The sequence below is a fragment of the Macrobrachium nipponense genome, chromosome 41 (genome assembly GCF_015104395.2).
Source record: "Macrobrachium nipponense isolate FS-2020 chromosome 41, ASM1510439v2, whole genome shotgun sequence".
In the NCBI taxonomy this organism is placed as follows: domain Eukaryota; kingdom Metazoa; phylum Arthropoda; class Malacostraca; order Decapoda; family Palaemonidae; genus Macrobrachium; species Macrobrachium nipponense.
The window spans coordinates 40,875,963-40,903,023 of NC_061102.1; the positions used below are offsets into that span (position 1 = coordinate 40,875,963).

The 27,061-nt window shown below is 36.4% G+C and overlaps 1 protein-coding gene across 1 annotated transcript in view; it reads right to left on the bottom strand.

Moving 5' to 3' along the window:
• Window positions 1-27,061, bottom strand: part of LOC135212720 (glycine receptor subunit alpha-4-like) — a 162,215-nt gene that overhangs the window by 31,033 nt on the left and 104,121 nt on the right. The window contains exons 3-6 of the mRNA XM_064246418.1: window positions 11,677-11,783; window positions 4,445-4,512; window positions 2,928-3,151; window positions 858-940 (exon numbers count right to left, since the gene is read on the bottom strand). Coding sequence (XP_064102488.1) covers window positions 858-940; window positions 2,928-3,151; window positions 4,445-4,512; window positions 11,677-11,783 — 482 coding nt within the window. The remainder of the gene's footprint in view (window positions 1-857; window positions 941-2,927; window positions 3,152-4,444; window positions 4,513-11,676; window positions 11,784-27,061) is intronic.

Consider the following 27,061-nt stretch of genomic DNA (forward strand, 5'->3'; position numbering starts at 1 on the left):
TGGGTGGGGGGGGGGGGTGGGCGGGGGAAATTGTAACCACAGATTGTCAGGTTCAAACTGGCTCTAGGACCACACAAATTGCAGCGGGCATCAGTTCACACTACTGAGAGATTCACGTTGGGCTTTTTTTCCGTTAGCTTGTGTGTTTGTGCTAGTATTTTGTTGCCTATTATTTGGAATGCACTCTTTGTGGCAGACAATTTTGGAAAAAGGCGAGGGGGAGGGCATAAAAAAATAAAACTTGGGTATTCTATTTTTTTTTTTAACATTCATAATACATTACTGAAGCATGGAAAACATTCCGTATGTATTAGAATAAAGGTGTGTACTTAAAAAAAAAACTGCAATTGTTCTGATGTTCTGTTTAGGCTATTCTGTTATATATGAAAACAAATTCCAACATTAGTCATTCCCCCTGAAAGCAAATACGGAAATAACTTTTAAATCTGTATACTTTTAAACAAGTTACTGGCCAAACTATTTTTTCCAGAACACCTAATCATTTCCAAACAAAGTAAACTCAATTTTGAAAACAAGATCATACTGTGCCAGCTCATAATGATTCTGAAGGCCGCAACTGATTATAATGCCAACCTGGTACTGTGGCTTAACCAGTTAATTGAATCAAACTAATTAACCTCCTGGTGCTGAGGAGAATAAGTAAAGCTCCTCACTTCTGCTGACAAAGGTTTCCCTCAAAATAGGGTCGCACTTTCGACAACAAAGTCATATGTCCTTTAACTTGACGTACATCTTCCATGCTGGTTCAAAACAACATTCTCAAAACATTTAGCAAAATACATCAATTTATAGAACACATAAATATCATTTAGTAATTGGCAGAAGAAGATACTTACAGCTGGCAACTTGTATGTAGCACGTCTGATGATCGAGGGGAAAGCTTGAAAGATCCATCATGCAGGAGAAAGTTAATTTTAACCTGAGGAAGAGAAATCCGAAATAATTAGCTTATTGTCGACAGAGAGAGAGAGAGATGAAGAGAGGAGAAAGAGATCGAGGAGGCTACGAGAGAGAGAGAGAGAGAGAGAGAGAGAGAGAGAATTAGTTGCAACAGCTTCCATGAACATCTCATGACAGGCAACAATTGGTGGAAAGGAGAAAAGAAAAGGTTCTGAGTTTTAATGACTTTTCTTTATGAGCTTTACAGGCAGACCCTTTGTTTCTAACTTCAGCGTCTAATAACCCTACTGTCGAATATCATAATTTACTACCATGAATTGATGATTTGAGAAACAACAATTTAGTAATGAGTAAAGAAAGGGTGATCTCATTTAACAGTGACATTAAACTTCTACATTCGGATTAAATGAAGTATTTCGAAACCTATCTCAAAAGTCATAAGATCTTCATAAAATCAGTGTAGTGCAGTTTAATGATATCGAAAGATTAGACTTATATACTCTGAACCGAGTTATTACTAATATTTCGTACACGGAAATGTTATTGGACAAGCTATTCTCCTTAATTATTACGTAACTATTTTTTAATCATTTTTTCCCTCACTAATGCATTACTATGTTTTAAAGATATATTGCTTTAATAAGATCATGCTTCGGTGAGTAATCCGATTCATATTGCTAATCAAATTTTGCCTGAATGCGATATTCGCGTACCCGGAAGCAATAACATGACACCATTAAACATCACTAAAAAATCTTCTTTCTCTGTTCTTTCTGAGGAATGGATAATTAAATAAATATATGGTTTGCTTTACGGGTTATATATAAAAAGCACAAATGCATGACAGCCAATATAAAGTACATGAAAGTAAGTATTAATGAGATGACGAAACAACAGTCTTGAACACTAAGCTAGTCATAACGACACCGAAACCGTTTTAGATCCTCTTTTTAGAAACTGGAAACTTGAGTACCAGATGTTATGTATTGATCTCCTGTACTGACCTGCAATCCTGTTGTTAGTGGCAATTATAACGGGTTTTAACATATGCTTCTGGTTACTTCATGTCTTGGAATTTTTCTGTCAAAGTCTAGCATGCATATGATGTAGCTCGTTGGAGTTATTTGCGAAAACTTTATGGAAAATGAAGTGGCTCAGAAATCTGGAGTTGACAAAAAGTTCGTGTAATCAGTTAATTTTACTAAGGAAATCCAACAAGGCTAAAACTACCGAATAACCAACCTCGTATCCTACGGATCTATCGCTCCTGCCCGCTTATTTATGTTGGCATATGGACCTTTTATTGGATGCCGGAAGTGTCTGGGAATCCTCAAGATAAATTGTTTTAACCAGCTATGACTTTCTTTCGAAGAATGTGTGGTATGGCTTAGACCATCCATTATCGTTAGCTCTCTTGCCTGACCTTCTTCCATAAGCTATACTTCAAGAAACTGGTTTCTTCTTCCGCCTGTATCCCTAGACCTAGAGGTACCGCTTGTCGCTTGTTTTGCGAGAGTTAGGACGATATCTAACTATACCCAACTACAGGAAACTTTTATTTTTTTGTACGTCATGACTTCATTTAGATTCACTTTTGTTGTAACACTTGTCACTTTGGCCTGAATCTTACTTTTCACACACTGATATTCTGTTCAGTGGAGGCTTGCTTAAATCAAGTCTATGACATTTTTGGGTTATGCTCTTTGAACATTATGAATAACGACGGATAAAACTTTCATTTACAACTAATTCAGTCTTCCCGGTGTGCCAAATGGGGCACTTAACACCGATGAGTATATGAACTTCTTTAGTTTTCAATTTGAGGAAGGATATTTGGTACTGGAGACTGTCTGAGCTGGGTGGTGATGACTGATATACATGCAGGCATACCTTGATTCATGTATAATTACATGCACAGAAACAAATTCATCGTACACACACAGACATATATATATATGTATGCGTGTGTGTGCATATACTGGAGCATGTCATATGTCTGTCCTCACCTCAAAATGTAGAGAATGGTGCCATCCGGATGAATTCTCAGCATGACGTTGGGAACTGTGACATACTGGAAATCTGATTCCTTGGCGTTGGGGAAATAGACCTCGGGTTTCCATAGCATTTTCACCAGAATGGGGTCACTCAGGTCTAAGGGCCTCGTTAAAGTGTTGTTCAAGAAGCGAAATTCTAGCCAGCGCTGACGGAGGTACAGGTCAACTGTGTAGTCCTGTAAATAAAGGATACAGATAGTTGTAAATACAATGGAGATACTGTTATGAATCTGACTTATGCAAACTTTCTTGTTACAGAAAATAAACGGAGAAAAAGTTGGAAAATAAGTTTTTCGGTTGAAGACCTTTAATACGTTTTGGGGTGAACCCATTTCACCACCTGACTCGTGGTACAAGAGAATAAATCCATCTGGAGGAACTAAGAGTGTTCCTTATTTCCTTCTTTCACAGAGCTTCTGCCATGATTTTAATTCTTCCTATTCACGGGAAAAATCACTTTATGACCGTCCTGCTACATAATACTTTTCACACCACGCATGAAGCTTAAAGTTGAGACAATGACAGGAAAACGAATCCAGTGCAAATTACTTGACAGAGAACTCTGTCTTTCTACAGTTGTAAATATCATGAAGACTTATTACACTGCTTCTCATGAAATGGATGACTTCGGTATTTTCTTTACCTCCGTCTGTAATTCCAATTATATTCATAACCAGAATTGTTTGAAGCCCTTATTAGGCTGAATTTTTAAAAAGGATCAATCTCATATGTATAAACTGTTACGCACTTTCTTTAATGTTCCTTTTTACTATTCATTTATTGTACTAACTTTCTCTCTTTAACACAGGAGGTCGGCCGCAAAACGGTTCAGAGGATATTTGCTAATATATAGTAGTATATATATATATATATATATATATATATATATATACTGTATATATATATATATATATATATATATATATATATATATATATATATATAATGTGAATAAAACCTTGCACTATTAAAACAGAAGAACATAAGTTATTCGTCGCATAGTTTTTACTGAATCACGTAGCCAAAGTGTGATTTGGGATTTTGATAATTTTTAAGCATCCAATTCGTGTTTTGTTTGTTTGCCCCAAATTTTGACGGCAATGTCCATCAGGAAATAATAACACAGGCCGTTCGTGCTGCCCATTTCTTTCATTATCTAGACGGAAAACTGTTTAGATAACCGTTAATTCCTAAATCTACAGTATTCGTGAAAACATCACGTATAATGTTTCTGTCTTGCGACGATGGTGAACACCTAGCCTCTTATTTTAATCCCATTTTTCTCAAAGGAACTGATGAAGCTTAAAGTTTTCAGCAGTGTATCGTATATCTCACGTAAAAAATTTCTTTTTCAGCTTCGAAACAGAGCAAAGCAAAATGCTCTGAATAAAATTAAATTACCTAAATTTGAGCAAAAGTAATTACCAGATCTAATTTCTACCTTGAAAAGGAAATTATAAACGACTTACCATGTGAATGGGGTTGATGGAACCGAAGCTTCTCAGGTACATCTCGATGAACACCTGAGTAGGAATACCTGAACGAACGAAATGGGAGATGAGTGAAAAGGGGATATCTTGTAATTCTAAGAAACGGAAGATAAACATGATTTCTAGCGTGATTTTTTTTTTTATCAAATTAAGATTATTACCTTTGTGTGTGATTTACTACTGATAAGTGGGTCTTACTGTAGTTATAAAATGATATAGAATGATATATTTAATTTAAGAAAACGGTTATTGAGTACATTTTTCGAAAAAGAATTTATAGACTTCCAGCGATAATGGACTGGTCATCAACTAGACTAAACAAATCCTCTCTTTTTTCTGCAGATTTTTGTAGAAATGAAGGTCATCATATCGGGGTAATGAGGAAATTGATTTACTCCTTAGTGGTAAGTTTAGTTTGTCTCTCAATAATTAAGTTGTAAAAGTTACAAAAGGAGCCAATGCATCTCTGACATGGTTTACCTAAGCGAAGTGTGCCAAGCTTGAGTAGCTGGTGGCGCAGCAAATTAGATCTAGGCCGTTAGTGAGTTTGGAAAGCCTTCTTCAGTAGGTCGCAATTACCGAAGACTTTAGAGAAAAGTCAATCACGTTACTTGTGCGACCTCTGTATGAAAGAACCACGGCTCAGGCAACACAATTATTTGTCATTCTGCACAGAAGGATAGTTCTCCTGACTTCATGAAAAAGGAACAAATAACGAGAGACCCAAATACAATAGAATACAGAATTTAGGGCGAAGGCCAAACGCTGGGACCTATAAGGGCATTCAGCGCTGAAACGGAAATTGCCGGTAAAAAGGTATGCAAGGCGTAACAGGAGGAAAACCTCGCAGTGACTCTAATAAAACAATTATTTGGAGGGGGTGGAAAGTAAGATGGAAGAAAGAGAATATGAACGGAGGTACAGTAAAAAGAATGAAATGCCTTGTAGCTAGGAGCCGTAAGGACGTTACAAAGAGTCTTGCGTAATACGTACAGTGCACCGCATGAGTTGCACTGCTGGCATTACCCTCCTACGGGATAGAGAACCAAAATACCCTAGTTCATTATTCCCGCGTGAATAAAATGCTTTACCGCAGAATATCTCACCACCTGAAGCGACATACTACACCATCTAAGTTTAAAGAGGAGCTAAAACTGTTCGAGTTGAAATTGTTGCGGAGCTGCGAGGGGCTTTTGGAAATGAGAGCCAAAACTGTTTGCGCTGAAATGTTACGGAGCTGCGAGGGGCTTTTGGAAATGGGTACAGAAATAGTATACGCACATGCTACTCCACTGACGGATGCCTCTATGTCCCAGCGGTATATCCTGGGGGTGTTAATTGAAAACCAATTTTCTGCTTTTATCGAATTACTTTGCGACTCATACTCGTGTCCAGTCTGTGTTTGAACTATCTCCTTGAAAGAGCGTCTCATATTTTATGGCAGTCAGAAAATTTTATACATGTGTACACACAGGCAGCCACACACACAGTTACTCACATTATATATATGTATATACGTATGTTTATACTACATACACCATGTATTAAATATTAGAGTGGTTGCTTTTCAGCAAGATAGGTCTATTTTATTTTGCTAAATAGTTGTTCTGATATATATGGATGCAGCAAGACATAAGAATTGAGAAGGAAGGAGTAATTTGACATTATTTGTTAAAGACATTGCATTTCGGCAGAATTACTCTAAACATCCGAAACAAGTCCATGGTCGTTTTGTGTTACTCCATAGGGATTGGACCGCGCCTTGGCGGTGGTAATATAATTGTAGTATGATTCAGTAACTCCAGTATATGTACTATGTACCTCACTGCATTCATATCTTTGCGTCAATGGAGAATAAAGTCTTAAGCCAGACCTTACTATAACAACAGTCCCACAGAAAGTTAGATATAGATACGACTTTATGTTTCTTTCTACAACAGTTTCAGCAATTTATAAATTAAGTATATCTTAGTTTTACCAGACCACTGAGCTGATTAACAGCTCTCCTAGGGCTGGCCCGAAGGATTAGATATTTTTTTACGTGGCTAGGAACCAATTGGTCACCTAGCAACGGGACCTACAGCTTATTGTGGGATCCGAACCACACTATATCGAGAAATGAATTTCTATCACCAGAAATAAATTCCTCTGATTCCGCGTTGGCCGAGCCGGGACTCGAACTTCGGACACCGGATTGGCAGCCGAGCGCGAAAACCACTCGTCCAGCGAGGAACTTAGCAAATACAGAAAGCGTAAAGAAATTGATAGTAGTCATGTACGTCCAACAGGGAGACAGACGATCAATTATGAGACATTTTAAAGACAACTTCTGTTTGAATTAACAGGTTGATTTAGCCGTTGGCTTTCTTATGGTCGTTGTGGGAGTAAGCAACGTATGCCTACGGCTGATTTAAACAAGTAATGGCAGAAACAAGTAATTATAATTGCACTGAACTGAATATAGAATTTAGGACATAGGCCAAGCACTGGGACCCATGGGGTCATTCTATGCTGAAACGGAAATTGCCAGAAAAAAGGTCAGAAAGGCGTAACAGGAGGAAAACCTCGCAGCTGCTCTATGAATCAATTGTTAGGAGAGGCTGGAAAGTAAGATAAAAGAGAATATGAAAGGAGCGACATTAAAAGGATCAATAGGGGTTGTAGTTAGGGGCCGATGGCACGCTGCAAAGACCCTTAAGTAATGCCTACAGTGCACCGCACGGAGCTATAACCCCCTACGGGAAGTAATAATAATTGGAGTGGAGGGTAGGAAAATAAGGTTTGTCACTTTCATATGAAGATAGGCTTGGATTAGCCGTCATATTTGCCTCACTGGGCAATACTTGACACAACAATATGAAGCAACAACCAATGCCACTTTAGATCTTGTGCTCTAAAGTATAGACCCCGAAGGGAGGGTAGTGCCGTCAGTGCAACTCATGCGGTGCACTGTAGGCATTACTTAAGGTTCTTTGCAGCGTACCTTTGGCCGCTAGCTGCAATCCCTTTCGTTCCTCTTACTGTACCTCCTTTCATAATCTCTTTCTTCCATCTTACTTCCTACCTCTTCTAACGCCTGTTTCACAGCGCAACTGCCTTGAAGTGGTTTTCTTCCTGTTACACCTTTCAAGCCCTTTACTGTCAATTTCCGTCTCAGCGCTGAATGACTTCATAGGTCCCAGCGCTTGGCATTTGGCCTAAATTCTATATTCCAATCACTTCAAAAGTATACATATCTCAGTGCTATTTCAATTGCGATTTGTCACTTGTACGCTTAATCAATATTGACAATTCATCTTGTTTCTCATGAACTCATGTTTAGTTCCAGCTTGAAATCCAAGTGCCACTTAACTTGTTGTTCCTCGTTGGACGGGTGGTTTTCGCGCTCGGCTACCAAGCCGGTGGTCCGAAGTTCGATTCTCAACGCGGCCAACGTGGAATCAGAGAAATGTATTTCTGGTGATAGAAATTCATTTCTCGATATAATAAGGTGTAGGTCCCCTTGCTAGGCGACCAATTGGTTTCTAGCCACGTAAAATATATCTAATCCTTCGGGCCAGCCCTAGGAGAGCTGTTAATCAGCTCAGTGGTCTGGTAAAACTAAGATATACTTAACTCTTTACTTATAAAAGTCTCCGTATTAAGGTATATTAATGTGAACTTCAAACTTATGCTGTATGTTAGAAAATCATTATTTCCCCATAATTAAGTCAGCTTCTGTACGCAATCATTACTTTCATAAAACCCTCAAGGTACTGATTCAAGTGAATGAATATAGTGCAGTCATTTTTTAGTATACATATATCACTGATAATTCTAGTTGGGAATGTGCTCAGGAAAATTATCATTTCTTTCTCAGAGTTTTTGTTTCCTCCCTCACTCACATTTTTGTAAACTCACGAATTTATTGGTTCGTATTAAAAACATTGCAGTAAATTCCCTTCCGTCATCGTCCCCTTCCCCTTTGGCATTTTTGCACTCTTATTTTTGGTTCATTTTTGTTCCTTCGCCCTATCCTCCTCCTCTATCATCGGTAAATATTCATAAGGATAATTTTTTGTCAGTGGAATCCGTTATTCCCTTGTGACAAGTTATTATACAGTTAAATGCTTTTTAAACCTTTTGTTTTTTACTCCTTTCCCATTCTTAGCTCATTCTCTCTTCCTTGATATTTTATCGAATTCCTGAAAGATCTAGAAATCACTGCTTTGAGTTGCTTGAGGATTAACTAGTTTGAGGTTCTTCCTCAAATTGGGTCGGATGAGGGGAGCCCTGGCTTCCACCTATATTTCCCTTTTAGATAGCTTGTTCTCTAGATTAACAGAATTCTCTCATGGGCGACTTCTCCTAAGGGTAAGGTTGTTTTGTTTTGTCCGTTACGGAGAGAATTGTTAGTCAAAATTGCGTGATTTGTCGTCGTGAGTTGTACTTTGGCCTTGTTGATTGTAATTGTATTTTGTCGTATTATAGTTGCGTTTGCATATTTGTAAGATGAAGTTCAGTAGGTATATGATTAAAGTAAAGGATTTGGAACACTAGTAACTCCTGTCTAATACAAGTTACTTAATAATAACAATAATGATAATAATAATAATAGGATGATCCCGATGATTTAGTACTTATAGGTTATTCTCACTCATGAGCGCTTAGCATAACATGTTAGTGTTTGAGCACGATTGGAGATTTGTTTGTTGGAGTGAAGCGCGTTGGGTTGACATAACTAAGAATGATTCATTTTTATGTACACGTTACTTCAGTTCCAGAGCATTATAGTACGTGGCCATGGCACTAAGCAGAAGAATCTCTGTCTGAACCCTGTCTAATCAGTCTGCTACCGCCACCCTTCCCTCTCTCTGCGTTTCTCGCATAAAGATGATGTTGTTTTATCTTTTCTCACTTGACTGGAGTTATCTATTCCAATGCCGTGTCTATAAAAGGACTTTACCAACTTCCCTGACACTTCTCAAACTTCTTCGTCCAAAGAGAACTGTTGATAAACTTTTAAATCCTGGGGTTTTACGCCTGTCACTCTTCAGGGAAGAGAAGGTACGTCAGCAGGACAACTAAAGCCATTACTATATTTCCTTTGGGAAATAGTTTGACATGTGTTCTTTTTAAACTTCGATAAGTTCATGTGAATCTGAATCTAGAGTTATTTACACATTATCTGTCAAAGTAATATATATATATATATATATATAATATATATATATATGTATATTTATATATACATATATATGTATATGCATAATGCATATAAATATAATATATATCTATATCATTCCAAACGATGAACGAGGGGATCTCTGATTTAACTCTCATTTATAGGCATAAAGTGTGGATACCGAATGAAACAAAAGAGGTGCAAACTGGTGAGAATAACGGTTTGCATAGTACGTATACTATGTAGGCTACTGAGGAAGAGTTATCGAAAAGAGTTGTTAATCTGGAGGGGCGTAAAAGAATGGTAAAACAGTTAGGGCATGTCAAAGGACTGTTCAGTGTTTTGAGGTGATCTGGTCATGAGTAAAGAATGGAGGATAATTCAGTAATGAAGAAGTGCATTTATGTGAAATGCCTGTAAGGACGGGGCGAGAGGAAAACCTAGAATTGGCGATGTATTTGTGTGTATATGTAGTATGTATATACTGTATATACACATATTAAACGACACTTGTAGCTTAATGCTTGTGAATATAAAAAATGTCACATGGCAGTGATGTGATAAGAATTTACATAGTACATAAATGCATAATACTATATACAACTACTTGTGTGTGAGCTTGTGCGCATGTGTTTAAGAGCGCATGTAATTTCGCCCAAAAAACTGATTTCCTTAATAACAGGTGGTTCAAGTTTCAAACACGATAAAAGACATTGTTGCACTCAAACTTCAAATGCTGAATTGAGGGTAAAAAAAAAGAAAAAAAAAGAAAAAAAAACCGATTTTAAGCCGGTACACGCACAAAGGTTCCTGGGCAAAGCGCCAACCATTTTAGGCGCATATGCTCACTCGCTAAGAAGCAAGTTTCTTTCATAGACCAAGTTCTCCCTGGTCCTTCTCTCTCCAGTCATGACATCTAACGTCCTCGGTAATATACTCATTGAAAACCCATACTTGGATTAAGGTTTTCCATGGAAACGCGTGTTTACTTATTTCAAGAAATTGTAGGGACGCATGAAGTCGAGTTCATTGAATGATGGCTACTGGATTTTGAGAGGTGGTCGTGAGCGTGGTCAGTAGATTGTACACCCACACACACACACACACACACAAACAACAGGCAGTGCTGTATCTCCCTATGAAGTTAAGACATCGTTTTTATCTCCATACTCATTTTTTGTCATACCGGGCCTTGGGAGAGAGAATAAAAAAAAAAAGATATGAAGAATAGAATAAAGATAGTTAGGAAAGTTTGGAAGTTCTCTTTTCCGAAACCTTCCCTCGGTCTCCCTCCCGATTCCATTTCGTTGTGTCGGCGGCTGACTGTATTTTGCTAAGCCTTTTCATTTCCCGAATCCAATGAATAAGATCCCATTTTGTTTTCCTCTCTTTTACGAGTATTCATGGGGTAATATTTCCTATTTCTATTACTGCACTGAGCCTGTGGCTATAGTTTCGCTGTAAAAATGGAATTGGGTTATTATCATCTGTCATGGACGGCTATAGTTTATTTGGCTCGCGTTCCATAAATCCCCAGGACTACCGGACGCAGCTATTCCTATCAGTACGAAATATTATTTGCCGAATGATTATCGTTGACCTCAGTATTTTTTCGACTGGATAGATTTTTATATTATTTGGTTTTATGCCGATACTGTGATTTTGCATTTATGTTCATATGGCCCTTTTAATCTGATGTTATTTGGTTACTTATTCTGTCTAGCATATTACTTTCTTATAAGTGCTCCTAAATACAGATTTACCTTTATTCATTAACATCTTAAAAACTAGGCCTATGCTGACTTATTCAAAGGCTTATGAAATTCAACACCTCACATTCCTTTCAATCTGACTTTTGGAAACAAAGTTCTTTTTAAAAAAAATGAGATAAGTGGTAGTGAATACTATTAATCTTCGTCTTCCTAATGATAAACAGATCGTTTCTTTGAAATTCAGCCAGGCAAGAGTGATCGCTGAAAGAAAAAAAGCTATCGAACAAAAAACGAATTTCTTTTCCGTTGTGTTGCTTGCAGTCTTACAAACTCACCGGCAGCGGCACCAGGTGTCTGTCTTCGATCGTACATCTCCCGGTCGCCGATTCTGAACAGCTGGTCCAGTTTCCACAGCTCGTCATTGAGGCCATGATAGCCTTCACTGAAAGAAAAAAAAAGGAAAAAGCAAACACGATAAAGGATTGTCGATAGCTGGTACATAAAAACAAACATTTGATCTTCTAAGAGTTAAATTATTACAAATATTGATGAGGCTCTTATGCAATTATGCAATTATCCAACTGAAATCAGTTTATGCATTGTCTTTTTGAGTGTCTTTGCATATATTTTACCTGTACTTACTGGTAAAGTCTATCTGTATTTCCCCTTATCTCCAGTTACTTCTTTCTTAATGAACACCATATTCTACAGAAGCTGTGGGCCTGTACCATATGAATAACGTTCACCTTCTGAATAATAATAAAATAATAATAATAATAATAATAATAATAATAATAATAATAATAATAATAATAATAATAAGTGAAGACCAGTGAAGACGAGTGGCTCAAGAGTGCATGGGAAGAAGGACTGATAAAAGTAGACGGAGACCCAGAAATATACAAAGACAGGAGGAAGACAAGCAGAACAGAGGAATGGCATAACAAACCAAAGCACGGACAATACATGAGACAGACTAAAGAACTAGCCAGCGATGAAATGGCAATGGCTACTGAGGGGAGAGCTCAAGAAGGAAACTGAAGGAATGATAACAGCGGCACAAGATCAGGCCCTAAGAACCAGATACGTCCAAAGAACGATAGATGGAAATAACATCTCTCCCATATGTAGGAAGTGCAATACGAAAAATGAAACCATAAACCACATAGCAAGCGAATGTCCGGCACTTGCACAGAACCAGTACAAAAAGAGGCATGATTCAGTAGCAAAAGCCCTCCACTGGAGCCTGTGCAAGAAACACCAGCTACCTTGCAGTAATAAGTGGTACGAACACCAACCTGAAGGAGTGATAGAAAACGATCAGGCAAAGATCCTCTGGGACTATGGTATCAGAACAGATAGGGTGATACGTGCAAATAGACCAGACGTGACGTTGATTGACAAAATCAAGAAGAAAGTATCACTCATTGATGTTGCAATACCATGGGACACCAGAGTTGAAGAGAAAGAAAGGGAAAAAATGGATAAGTATCAAGACTTGAAAATAGAAATAAGAAGGATATGGGATATGCCAGTGGAAATTGTACCCATAATCATAGTAACATTAGGCACGATCCCAAGATCCCTGAAAAGGAATCTGGAAAAACTAGAGGCTGAAGTAGCCCCAGGACTCATGCAGAAGAGTGTGATCCTAGAAACGGCGCACATAGTAAGAAAAGTGATGGACTCCTAAGGAGGCAGGATGCAACCCGGAACCCCATATAAATACCACCCAGTCGAATTAGAGGACTGTGATAGAGCAAAAAAAAAAAAAAAAAAAAAAAAAACAATAATAATAAAAAAAATGAGTATTCAAATTAAGTATAAATGAAACTAAGAACTATGTACCACCAAAAGATATCTCAAAATGATGAATGTTATAAGATCCAGGAGCTATTGGAAAGGGAGGAGGTTACTGTCTCATCAAAGGTTCGGGAAAAATTCATTACGGAAATCGAAGAACTTCTATTACAGTCAAAGTAATTAAACACTGAAAGTGAATGAATGAATGTATGATAAGAGGAGTAAAGTAGTTGGACAGAGATAAAATAGATCCAGACTATAAAATAGATGAAGTTCTTTCAGTGGATTTAAAAGGTGGAACTGGGAGGAAATCTTCTTTTGCACAATGAAGAAATAGCTAGAAATGTTAAACAGCATGATTGGAGAAAGCAAGTAGAAACGGGGGTAAAGGGTTAAAAAGTGGGTGAGTGTTGCTAGAAGCCGAAAGGACCCCCCAAACATAAGTGCGTCACCCATAAAAAAAAAAATCAAAATCTGTGAGCCTACAATGCTTTTCGTAAACACCCAGACCGATAGCCTTTTAATTAGAAGCAAACCAGTCCTTCATGCTATCGGTATCCAAACCAGTATATGTCGGACAGTGACTAAAACTACAGACATTTCGACCGTAAGACAAATATCAGACACGACCAATAGAACATTTCCTATCGGAAAAACATCTAGTACCATATCATATCTAGTAGTCATATCCCAGTACTGGTGAACTAATTCATGGAAAGACATGGTCATATACATAAAAACACACACACATATACACACACACAAGTCCCGGAGAGTAGAAATTATCAATAGCTGCTAAGGTGTCATTTCAGTTAATTTTCAAATCAATTAACTTTTTATATAACTTACCCATGCTTCAAAGTTAAATTGTACCTCAAGTTTTACGACAATTATCAAAGTTGTGGAATAAAGTTAAGAGTGGCCTACGGAGACCTTCCGAACCTTAGTTTTTATTTTCGTGTATCACATATGTATATATGTACATATATACATAGTACACACACATTATATATATATATATATATATATATATATATATATATATATATATATATATATATATATATATATATATACCTGCTTCCATTAAATGAAGTCGCCACTGAGTTCGAACGACATTACCTTATTGCTGCTAAAATCACTGTCGAAAGCTCTATGCAGTAATCTTCCATAACAGACGCACATACCGTCACCTACAATGAATGATCTTACATCGCCAACAAACGCTGCCTTTCCCTACTACGTTGTACGCAATTTCCTCCGTGGTATATCACAATCCGGTAAAGAACAGTATTATGATAGCAACCAACCTCATCTTTTAAAAAGTTTCAAAAGGACTTGAGGACTAATGCATTATAGAGCCACCCACTTTAAAGGGAGATGTATGAAGATGTTATACATATAGTGTACATATATATGTGTATGTATGTATGTATATATATATATATATATATATATATATATATATATATATATATACATATATATATACACACATATATTTCTAATTTTGCCACTCAGTAACGCAAATTTGGTAAATGAAAAATCTCTCTCTTCCTCTGATCTGCGCTTCTCTCTCTTCGCCTGTTCTGCCGTCTGCCTGTCTTTTCAGAACTTGAACTGCCGACGACAGCTCCCAAAAGCCGAGAATTAAGCCAGAAGCCGCCGGAGGCATACGAAGTTAATAAATGAGCTCCTGGCGAGCGCTCTCAAACGCTCCCCAGACAGCCAAGTTCAGAGCTCCACACATCTGTGGGGCTGAACACTTGCCCCCTTCGTGTTCCGCATGGCTGCAATCTAGACCCTACCTGACGGCATTGAAGTTTAATCTCCCTTCCTTCATCGGCGCCCTTTAAGAAGCAGAGATCAGCGATCAAAGATGGTAAGGTGCGGGTGTAGCAGTTGGCAGTCACTTTTGTCTCTTTTACGGCATTTTTATCCATTTCTGTGTCCGTGCGAACGTTCATAGCTATCCCTTGTCATCACCCCACAGCCGTGCTCCCTGTTCTATGAAGCTGATCTAATTTAAGCGCTGGTGTTCCCTTGTATGTGATTTACTAGTGCTCATTCCTTGAATGATCTCTCAGCACAAGCAGTCACTCAGAGAATTTACTAAAGGAGATAACGTCAGTTGGTGTCTGTGTTTCAGACCCTCCCATTCAATACGATGACTCTCTGTGAAGTAATTCAGTCATTTCCTGCCCTTTGAGGGAATTCTGGAAACGTAAGATTTATACTAAGCAAGTCTGAAGATTTGGCAGCATCACCGCATTTGATCAGTACCTTTTGTGTCGCACATGTGGTTGTAGAGCAATACCTTGTTTCAGGTATCCTATCGCCTTCATCCCTGCTGTGAGAGGTGAAGCTTCTTTATCCTTAACGCTCTGGGCATACACCCATATCCGTGCTCCAAGTCCTCAGCAGTGTCTGCAATCTAATCACGTGACCCCAATACTACAATCAATTGTCCTTTCAGTAATAAGTTGGACTTAGAGAGTCCTAGCGCTCTTATGACACCTATGAATATGTCGAATAATTAACTTGTAAATATATTCCCTTTAAATTTGATCCTTAGAGTGCCTCTAACATTTACATTTGAAATTTATTCTCGGTCCTAAGCCGTAAATTCTCATCATGAACTGGAACTCATAAGGACATCCATTTGAATAGATCAGATGCGTTTAATCGCTGCGCAAGTAAAAAGAGGCTAGATTTATTATAATATACATACACATATATATATTATACTATATATATACATACATACATATATATATATATATATATATATATATATATACATATATATATATATATATATATATATTATACATATATATATATATATATATATATATATATATATATAATTAATATATATATATATATGTATATATAGAACTGTTAGGGAGAGAAATGTGTAGATATGAAGTTATGGAAGTGTAAAAGGGGTTAGCACTGTTGAAAGGATGCACGAGTTGAGAGGTTTGCTCACGATGAAAGAATGGAAGAAGATAAATTGGCGAAAAAGACAATACAGCCTGCAGTGTAAAGAGGATAATGGAAAAGAAGACCTGAGAGAGGCTGGTTAGAACAATTAAATAGGAATTAAAAAGGAAGTGCTTCAACATAGGTAGAGCATGCGCATGCGCGCGTGTGTGCGAGTTGGGTGTGGGGTAAGGAACATTAGATAAACTTCTGATCAACCTTATGTGAATAGGAAGCGAATGATGTTATGGGAGTTTTTGGTACTTGCCACTTTGCCAGTAAATCAAGAAAGCCACATTTGCATTAGCGCTTGAAGAAAATGAAGAAAGGACTGTACCAAAAATTATATATTATATATACATATATATATGATATATATATATATATATATATAATATATAAATACTATATATTATGTATATATTATATATATATATATAATATCATATCTGTATGTATATATTACGTATATATATATATATATATATATATCGTATATATATATATATATATCTATATTATATATATATATATATATATATATAGTATTATATATATATATATAGTATATATATAATATATATATATATATATATATAGATGATTATTATATTATTATATTTAATTATATTAATATATATAGAGATATATGTTATATATATATATATCTTATATATATATGTATATATATTATCTGTGTATATATATATGCCACGCCCTTTTGTAAAAACAATGAACGTTTGTTGTTATTACCTGCATAGAAAACGACAATTTAATACGAAAACTATTAGCCGTTCGGAGAATAAGCTTTTATGGAAGGGAAATTTATCTCAGCAATGTTTCAATAAATTCCGTAGCGTCAGAGGACATTTGCAATATGAATAGCCGCTGGATCCACAAAGCGAACACAAATTTTGCCATGAAATTCATTTAATAAACGATTAGTTACGTATGTAAGATAATTCCTGTTCTCATCGTACATTATTTTTGAATGCAACGATCACCTTTATGAGATACTGAACATCTGAAATACAAATAGATTTTCTGTAAATTTACATTAATGATACAATACTGAAGAGAAGATGCGGGAACTTTCCAGACGATCATAAAATGGCGTCTTTGATATGAACGTTATTGCGCGGTTTGAGTAACATGCACATCTATACACATGAAGTATAAACAGTATTTTCCGATGAGCAACGAGGCTGGCATTCTCCCAGATCCTCCCGACTGGAAAAATGCCAAAGAAAGTCTCCGCTGATATCAAAGTCACTTTTTGTTTTCTGTACAAGAAAATTGTTGTTCCGGCTCTGTCAGTTCGTCCGCACTTTTCTGTGGCCCATAGATCTTAAAAAACTCCTGAGGCTAGAGGGCTGCAAATTGGTACATACATTGATCATCCACCCTCCAATATCAATCATACCAAACTGTAGCCCTCTAACCTCGGTAGATTTCTACTTATTTATTTTAATTTATTTAAGGTTGAAGCTGGCCTTGATAGTGCGTCTGGTCACCACCGGGCCGTGGCTGAAAGTTTCATGGGCCGCGGTTGAGAGTTTCATACAGCATCGTACGCTGTACAGAAATAAAATTGACTTGTTATTTACTAGTTTCCCCTCACGCGTCCATTTATGTAACACAGCAGTAATTTTGATGTCTTGGATAGCATGTGATTGCCGCACCGCTTATATTAACATTCTCCTGAAAACATTTTATCACTAAATATTTTCCGAGTCTAAGGAAAAGTGAACATAACCCGAATTTGTGCCTTTCGCCAATTAAAATTTAAATTGCCACTGAGGCAATTTTTGAAACCATATATATAAGTTTTAATCTCTTCTATTTCAGTACGTAACGCAGCTGGGGCTGTGGGAGAGTCGTGTACAAGGTCCTTATCCTTAATTGGAATGATGAAGAACGATAGCGCTTTATATATATAATATATATATATATATATATATATATATATATATATATCTATATGTATATATACTATATATATATATATATATATATATATATATATATATATTATATATATATATACAGGTTGAAGAGATAAAGGCATGTCTTTCACAGGTATCCAGGTTTATCATATCAACGTTTCACATCACATGATGCATCCTCAAGGCTGGACAAGACAGATTATGAATGCTAAAAACATCACTTGCGCGCATAAAAATTCTAAAAAATAAAAATAATAATATTTTGACATTTGCAAATATGAAAATTAAAACAGGAACTCGAAAGGAACACCTACCAAGGTACGAGTTAAAAAGTGATTAAAGAGAGGGAGAAAATAAACATAAGAAAAATACCAAAAGCGAACGTGGCGAGTAAACAAACGGGCAATTATGCTATAAACAGTTGTGTGGACGACGATTGGGTATTTTCTCCTTGTCTTTTTAGTCACTTTTTAACTCTTACCTTGGTAGGTGTTCCTTTCAAGTTCCTGTTTTAATTTTCATATTTGTAAAGGTCAAATTATAAAATATGTTTTTTTCATTTTTTTAGATTTTATATGTGCGTACGTGATATTTTTGACGTTCATAGTCTGTCTTGTCCTGCCTTGAGGATGCATCATGTGAAACGTTGGCATAATAAACTTGGATACTTGTGAAAGACATGCTTTTACCTCTTCAACCTGGATGTTGGTAGGGTTTGCTGCCCCTATTATTCTTATATATATATATATCTAATATATACTATATATAATATATATATATATATAATTATAATATATTCCCCCAACGCTCATTACTCCCCTCAGTCGGGGGTGCATCGTGCACTTCATAGCCAGGATCCATATATTTTGAGAGGGGAAAAATCCTGCCGTGAGGTAATGGGTACCGATTTTGATGTCTTGGGGCTTGAGGAAACCACAAAAATTAAAATGACAAAAAGCGCGAAAAAAGGGAGATTTTCACATTGTTTAACCACTATCTAAAAGAGAAACAAACTGTCTTCCGGATCTCGTCCCCATCCACTGGACGGCGGTGGTTCGATCACATGAGAGGACAAATTAATATCAACTAAAAAATTCCCCTTCGCTTTACATATATGAAAATATATCAATTCCGAGGTAGACCGAATTAGATTTTAAAGGACATTTGTTGCTCGAATAATTTATATGAATAACGGTGATGTGATAATTATTCATATATATATATATATATATATATATATATATATAATATATATATATATATATATATATAATAAGCAGGAACAGGATAGCCAGAAGACGTGGTAATATTCCAGACATTATTATTTCTTTAAAATTAAACAAGGGCACAGCCGAGCTTTCGGGAATACATTGTTTTTCCCATCATCAGGGTCACTTATCTATAAAATGATACAAAAAAAAAGAAACATTAAGAACTGTACTGATTAAGTATATCTAAAAACATTACAATACTTTAAAATACATAACACAGTAAAAAAGGAACATAAAAACTAAGTTAACTGCAAACCATAAAAAAGCAATGACAAGTTAAAAGAGATTACGTAAAATGCAGAAATATACTGAGAGCGAAAAATAAATACATTAATATTCAGAGTAAAAAAAATAATAATAATGATACTGTAGTACAAAATATTGGAGAACCTACTGTTCATGTCATAGTCAAATGACAACTGGGAGAGTTAGAAAACTGCGAATGAAATGAGCAGAAGTCGTGTGGGTAAAAGAGAGAGCGAGAGAGAGAAGGAGGGAGAAAAAAAAAACAAACAAACAAACAAGCAAATTATGCAATGAACAAAGGAACAGAGGTGGTTTGGTTATTGAGTGTTGGAGATTGTTGTTTAATATGGAGGCACTCTAAAAAGGGAAGTGAATGGCTGTTTTTTGTTTGTCCAAGTATTTCAAAATCGCTGTACTGTATGTGATGGTGACAGGATATGGCATGAAGTCTAATTGCACTATTTTCTTTTTTGCTTAAAGGTAAGCCTGTACGATGGCTGACACCCCTATGAGAGTCGATGCGCACCTTAAGTAGGCGTTTAGAACATCCCACATAAGTCCCAAAATTACATTTTGGGCAATTAAACTTATAAACAGTGCAGGTACGCATCAACTCCGGGAGGGTGTCTTTAAAGTGAAACAGTCTTCCAATTGTTAGCGGGTTATTAAAAATAAATCTGAACTCAACATAAGGGTATAGATGGCTCAAGAATGATAATAATTTACGTTTGAGTGGGCCAGAATTATTAGTGAATGGTAGTGGAACATACACTATCTTTTTGGGAACGGTGCAGACTACAGTTTTTGGCTTAAAAATATCGTCTAAAAATTCTTTAAGGATTTTATTGAACATGTTCAGGGGATAGCAATTGTTCTTAAAATAAGTTTCTAAAAACCTAACTTCCAGGTGAAAGTTATTCCAGTTGGAGCAAAGGGAAAAGGCTCGATGAATGAGTGTTTTACATGAATTAACCTTGAAAGCAAGGGGACAGTGACTAAAAAAGTTTAACCCAAGGCCGGTAAAGGTTTTCTTTCTGAAAATGCCAGTCATAAAATATCCTTCAGAGCGAGAGACCAAAATATCTAAAAAGGAAATGCGACCATTACATTCTTTTTCCATGGTAAAAGTAATATTGGAATGAAAAGAGTTTACAAAATCTAAAAACAATTGGGCATGACGTTCCTCGGTGAAAAGTAAAAACGTATCATCTACATATCGTCTATAAAATCTGGGTTTAAAATTATCTGGGCACTGATTAAAGAACTGTTCCTCTAAACGACACATAAAAATATTAGCGAAAGAAGGTCCTAAAGGGAGCCCACCCTATGGCCATGCCATCTATTTGCCTATAAACTTTCCCATTATAAATGTGAGTGTCAATGACTGAGAGTTCCAAGAGTTTTTTAAAATTATTTCTGGTAAAACCGTGGTAAACAGTATTCGGGGTAGGGAATAATTTTCCGAGGATAATATCAATGGTTTCAAAAACGGGAACATTGGTAAATAGGGACTGGACATCGAAACTAACCATAAATGTATGTGGATTTTGCTCAAGAATGTCAGGGACAAAAGAAGAAGAATTTTGCCGTGTGAAACGGTTACTCGTGATATGGCCGAGGAGGGGAACAAGGTACTTGGCTATTTCGAAATTAGGTGAGTTATAAGCAGCAAGAATTGGCCGAAGGGGAATGTCATTCTTGTGAACTTTAGGGAGTCCATACAAAGTAGTAAAAGAAGATCCTGAACAGTAAAGAGAATTATAGGTGCTTTCAGAAATAGCAGCGTCATCCTTAAGCTGTTTCTGAGTACGGTTTATTTTATCTTCAATTTTGAAAATGGTACTAAATTCAGGAAGGCCTACTTCAACGAATTTACTGGAGTCGGACAAAACACTACTCATTTTTTCAATGTAATCACTGCGATTCAGTATTACTACACCTTTACCTTTATCTGGTCGGCAAATTATGAGGTCATTTCTATTAGCAAGTTTCTTCAAAATCTGAAAATCATCATACTTGAAAAACGGAAACCAATTTCTAGTTTTAAGACTGGAGAAAGTTTCATGAGCCAGGGTCTGTATGGACTGGCGTACTGTTTCAAGACTAATATGAGAAAAAGAATGTAATGGTCGCATTTCCTTTTTAGATATTTTGGTCTCTCGCTCTGAAGGATATTTTATGACTGGCATTTTCAGAAAGAAAACCTTTACCGGCCTTGGGTTAAACTTTTTTAGTCACTGTCCCTTGCTTTCAAGGTTAATCATGTAAAACACTCATTCATCGAGCCTTTTCCCTTTGCTCCAACTGGAATAACTTTCACCTGGAAGTTAGGTTTTTAGAAACTTATTTTAAGAACAATTGCTATCCCCTGAACATGTTCAATAAAATCCTTAAAGAATTTTTAGACGATATTTTTAAGCCAAAAACTGTAGTCTGCACCGTTCCAAAAAGATAGTGTATGTTCCACTACCATTCACTAATAATTCTGGCCCGCACTCAAACGTAAATTATTATCATTCTTGAGCCATCTATACCCTTATGTTGAGTTCAGATTTATTTAATAACCCGCTAACAATTGGAAGACTGTTTCACTTAAAAAAGACACCCTCCCGGAGTTGATGCGTACCTGCACTGTTTATAAGTTTAATTGCCCAAAATGTAATTTTGGGACTTATGTGGGATGTTCTAAACGCCTACTTAAGGTGCGCATCGACTCTCATAGGGGTGTCAGCCATCGTACAGGCTTACCTTTAAGCAAAAAAGAAAATAGTGCAATTAGACTTCATGCCATATCCTGTCACCATCACATACAGTACAGCGATTTTGAAATACTTGGACAAACAAAAAACAGCCATTCACTTCCCTTTTTAGAGTGCCTCCATATTAAACAACAATCTCCAACACTCAATAACCAAACCACCTCTGTTCCTTTGTTCATTGCATAATTTGCTTGTTTGTTTGTTTGTCTCCCTCTCTCTCTCTCGCTCTCTCTTTTACCCACACGACTTCTGCTCATTTCATTCGCAGTTTTTCTAACTCTCCCCAGTTGTCATTTGACTACGACATGCACAGTAGGTTCTCCAATATTTTGTACTACAGTATCATTATTATTATTTTTTTTACTCTGAATATTAATGTATTTATTTTCGCTCTCAGTATATTTCTGCATTTTACGTAATCTCTTTTAACTTGTCATTGCTTTTTTATGGTTTGCAGTTAACTTAGTTTTATGTTCCTTTTTTACTGTGTTATGTTTTTTAAAGTATTGTAATGTTTTTAGATATACTTAATCAGTACAGTTCTTAATGTTTCTTTTTTTTTGTATCATTTTATAGATAAGTGACCCTGATGATGGGAAAAACAATGTATTCCCGAAAGCTCGGCTGTGCCCTTGTTTAATTTTAAAGAAATAATAATGTCTGGAATATTACCACGTCTTCTGGCTATCCTGTTCCTGCTTAAATTAAAGTTTTCTAGAAACGACAACATACCTAGTTATATATATATATTATATATATAATATATATATATATATATATATATATATATATATATATATATATATATATAATATTATATATCAGCAGCGATAGTTATTTTCCGTGTATCTCTAGATTTTACCATAGTTTTACAATGAAAGTCAGAAATTCTCGGGTGATTCCGAACGTTAGAATGGTTTTGTTTTGTATCAAACGTATCTCTAGCACAAAATTCTTCCAGTTTTCTTTGCTTGCTTTTTTTTTAAATGAATTCAACTTGGAGTTCATTCCAGCTTTAACATTTCTTCACATTTATTTGAAATATATAATTCTTCTGCATATTACTTTCCTGGTAATAAGACTTTGTCTATTTTGGAACGTTTTATTCATAGTTTTAATCTTCTGAAATGCATTTTGTGTTTGTAAATAAGTTATTTAATAAAACGGATTAGTTTAACTGAAGAAATATGCGTTTTCTTGTGTAGATTATATGAACAATATTTCTGTGGAGAAATCCTAACAGATGTTTTCCCATGTGCACATGACTTATCCTTGCAAGCAAAATATCTCCTACATTGATATTGCAATCAATCATGCAGAATCCAACCCACTGGATGTTCGTGTGCCCAGTGCAGGACACTTCAAGATTGATGCCAGGATCTTCGCTTCAGAATCAAGGGAAGCGGAAAAGTCGTTGTCATGAGGTGGAAGAAGGCAACTTTTAGAGGTATGCCGAATTATTCTTGTTCCAAGAGACAGTGCGAGTTTTTGGTCGTTGGTTTTGTGGAGGTGTGTTATAGAGATTATTTTTCGCTTAATCAATTTTTCAATTCTTAGTTAAGTTTTGAATTTGTTTACCGTTATTTCCCTTCTCTCTTGCCATAGTCTTTATTCTGAGAGGGCGAACATCACGCGAGATCCAGATGAATTCTGCGAAAGAGTCTGAGGGCGAAGTACTGTTATATATCTCCTTCAGATGTTTATGAGGCGACTTGAAGATGCGACTGGTGATATTGCTCAGATCTGTCACTGATTCAGCAAGTCCGGGATAAATTGGACAAAAGATTGCTTGCTTACTTGCTTTCTCTCTCTTTCTTGCTTTTATACGCACAGAAACATCCCTTTTTAGAGAAGTCAGGTCGAATAAACTTCCAGAAAAATATTTTTTGACTCTGACCTGCTATCGAGATTCTGTGAAAAGACGCCGCTGGCCTTTGGTGCCTGGCAGATGCAGAGATAGAGAATTTCAACGCTCCAGATCTCTTTAGCTTCTCTTACTGGTAACCCTCTTTCATTGATTGCTTTATCGAACCTATTATTCATTTAACAGCCACAAACAATCGTGCTCAGAAGAATAAACTCTTTTCAAATACCACCTCGAAATTGATGTATGTTGCATTCAATAACATCTACACTAGAGAATTCTGGACTTGTAAGTTCTTTTCTCTATGCAAATCTTTAGAGGAACCAATTACCATATGGGCTATACATGCCAGGCCGCTGTTCATCTAAGTAAACGTTACGTCTGGTCTTCGGTTGAATTGCGAACCACCTACAAAGAGCCAGACGCCGTCGATTTACAAGCCTCTTGAACACCAAGCTCAATGCACCTTCTTGCAAGGCTCGGTTGCAGACGCCCAGCACCTCATACTGAGCCATTCACCCTTCTCTTGGATGCACTCTTTCACCTCCTGGACGCTGAGGCTCTTCCTTTCTAACGCCTGTTTCAGAACATCCATCCGGTAATGTTTGTCTTTCCTTCGTCCTAACAATTCTGAATCATACATTCTTTTCACTAAAATTACATTCGCCATTTTTTCCTCATGCTTGAACCCATCCTTAAACATTCTTTTAGTAACGCAACATTTTTTTTTTTTTTTTTGCTCCGTCAGTATGTATCTTCATATTCCTCGCTCTTCCATTCTTGTCTACAAACCATTCTTGTCTACAACTTCCAACTGTCTTGTTTCATCAGCATACAACATCCATACTTCACTCTCGTACAGGAAAGTTACTCAGCAATCATTTCATGCATTCAATTTGTGGCTTCCATACACTCTCTAGTTTCCTTCCAGTCTTTCATGAAAACCCTGCTACCTTCCTTGCTTCAACTGTTTTGTGACTCAACTCTTCTCCCCTCCTACCGTCACCCAAAATATTTGTTCCCACATTCCCAAACCTACTGCTTCTATTTTTCCACCATACATTCCTAAATTTTCCTGGTTGTCATTTGCCTTCTTAACCTTAGTCTTGTTCACACTTATACCAAATTTTCTCTACGTGGAAAGCCTTCACTTTTTTTTTCACTAGCCTCCAAAATTTTAATTCACGATCCTAAAATGCATCATTTGCAAACATCAGTCAATCTACACTCTATTCAAGACCGAGGTTTTTATCCCGCAACTTCCAAACTAACTCTTCCTTTCTCTGACTTCTAGCATAACTCCATCCACAGAACATTAAACAGTGAAGATATAACACTCCCTTCTCTAAGCCTAAACTTTGCACAAAATCGGTCATCATCAAGATATCTAAAAACTTTTATCACTCAGCAATTTATTCTGTAACCCTTACACCACAACAGCACTTATCGTATGCTATTTGTAGGTCCATGTATTCTCATATTCCTGTTAATGTCAAACTCCTCACATAACTGCTTCATAACAAACAATTAATCGGCCCACAACCTATTCCATGTCTAAACAGTTTTTCACCTGTAAATCCTTTTGCCGTCTGGCTTCAACTCCCTCAACGTTTGTGTTTTAAACCCTAGACCATTTTTCATCCATTTAACCCTTATACACTCGCCCTTTTCCTTATTAAACTCTCTTGTTTTAATTGCCCTTACAGTTGTATTTTAATTTTTCATCCCTTTCCAACTAAGCCCGCATATATCATAAATTTTGCTTCAACTATGTAGTAATCATACGTCCAGCTGCTCCATCTACTTTGTAATAATTAAAAACATAAACTCTTTTCCTTGCCATTTTCCTAACCCAAGTATGCGTCCTTATTTTTTTCTTTGTGAACCACGTGTTTCCAACAGTCAAGCCCCTTTGCAAACACATTTCTGTAACACGTTACTTTTTCATTAATCCAGGAACTACATACTGCCAAAAATGGTCCCTCTGTCACTTACGCTTGTGTTTACATCAGCATACATAATCAGCTTTCATGTTCTCCACACCAGCAAGGCACAAATTCAAACTCAGAAACTCTCTCTAACTCTCATTCACTTTCAGTTTGAGCCTGTGCATATTATCACAAGTTTTTTCCCAACATATTCAGCCTTTCCAAAACAACCTTCAAATAAACACATCATTATACTTTTACCCATCTTCAGTCTCCCTGATACTAGAGGTAATACAATTCCATAGCTCTACACTTTTCAGCTCCCCAAGACCTACTAGGTTATTTTTCCCATCCCTACACATACTGTCAGTTCACTTGTATTTCAGTAGGGACAAAACCTTCTTCTTTCTGTTTTGAAGCAAATCAATTGTCATATTTTGTATAAAAATACAGAGAATGGGACCGAAAACATCGCGCTTCCGGTCATTTGGCGACTCACACACCAGAAGAAAGCATGAATACTATTACATTCCTGACACCCAAGAGGACTGAAGATCTGATAGCTATAAGTAGGCTCAAGTGACGAGGCTCAATTGCCATTTATGGGGCATCTCCTCCCCAAAGGAGTTCACAATCCTCTACTAAGCTCTCCCCTACCATGGGTACAATACATCAGAACTGCAGGCTACTGGCACTTCCCAGGGCAGTAGCAATCTGGTAGTTGAACTGACCGACCTGCTATAACAAATATATATATATATATATATATATACACACCCGGGTGTATATATATATATAAATATATACACCTATACACTCATATATATATATATATATATATATATATATATAATATATATAGTATTATAAACAAATATCTAAATATCGTACATAATTATATTATATATGAAAATA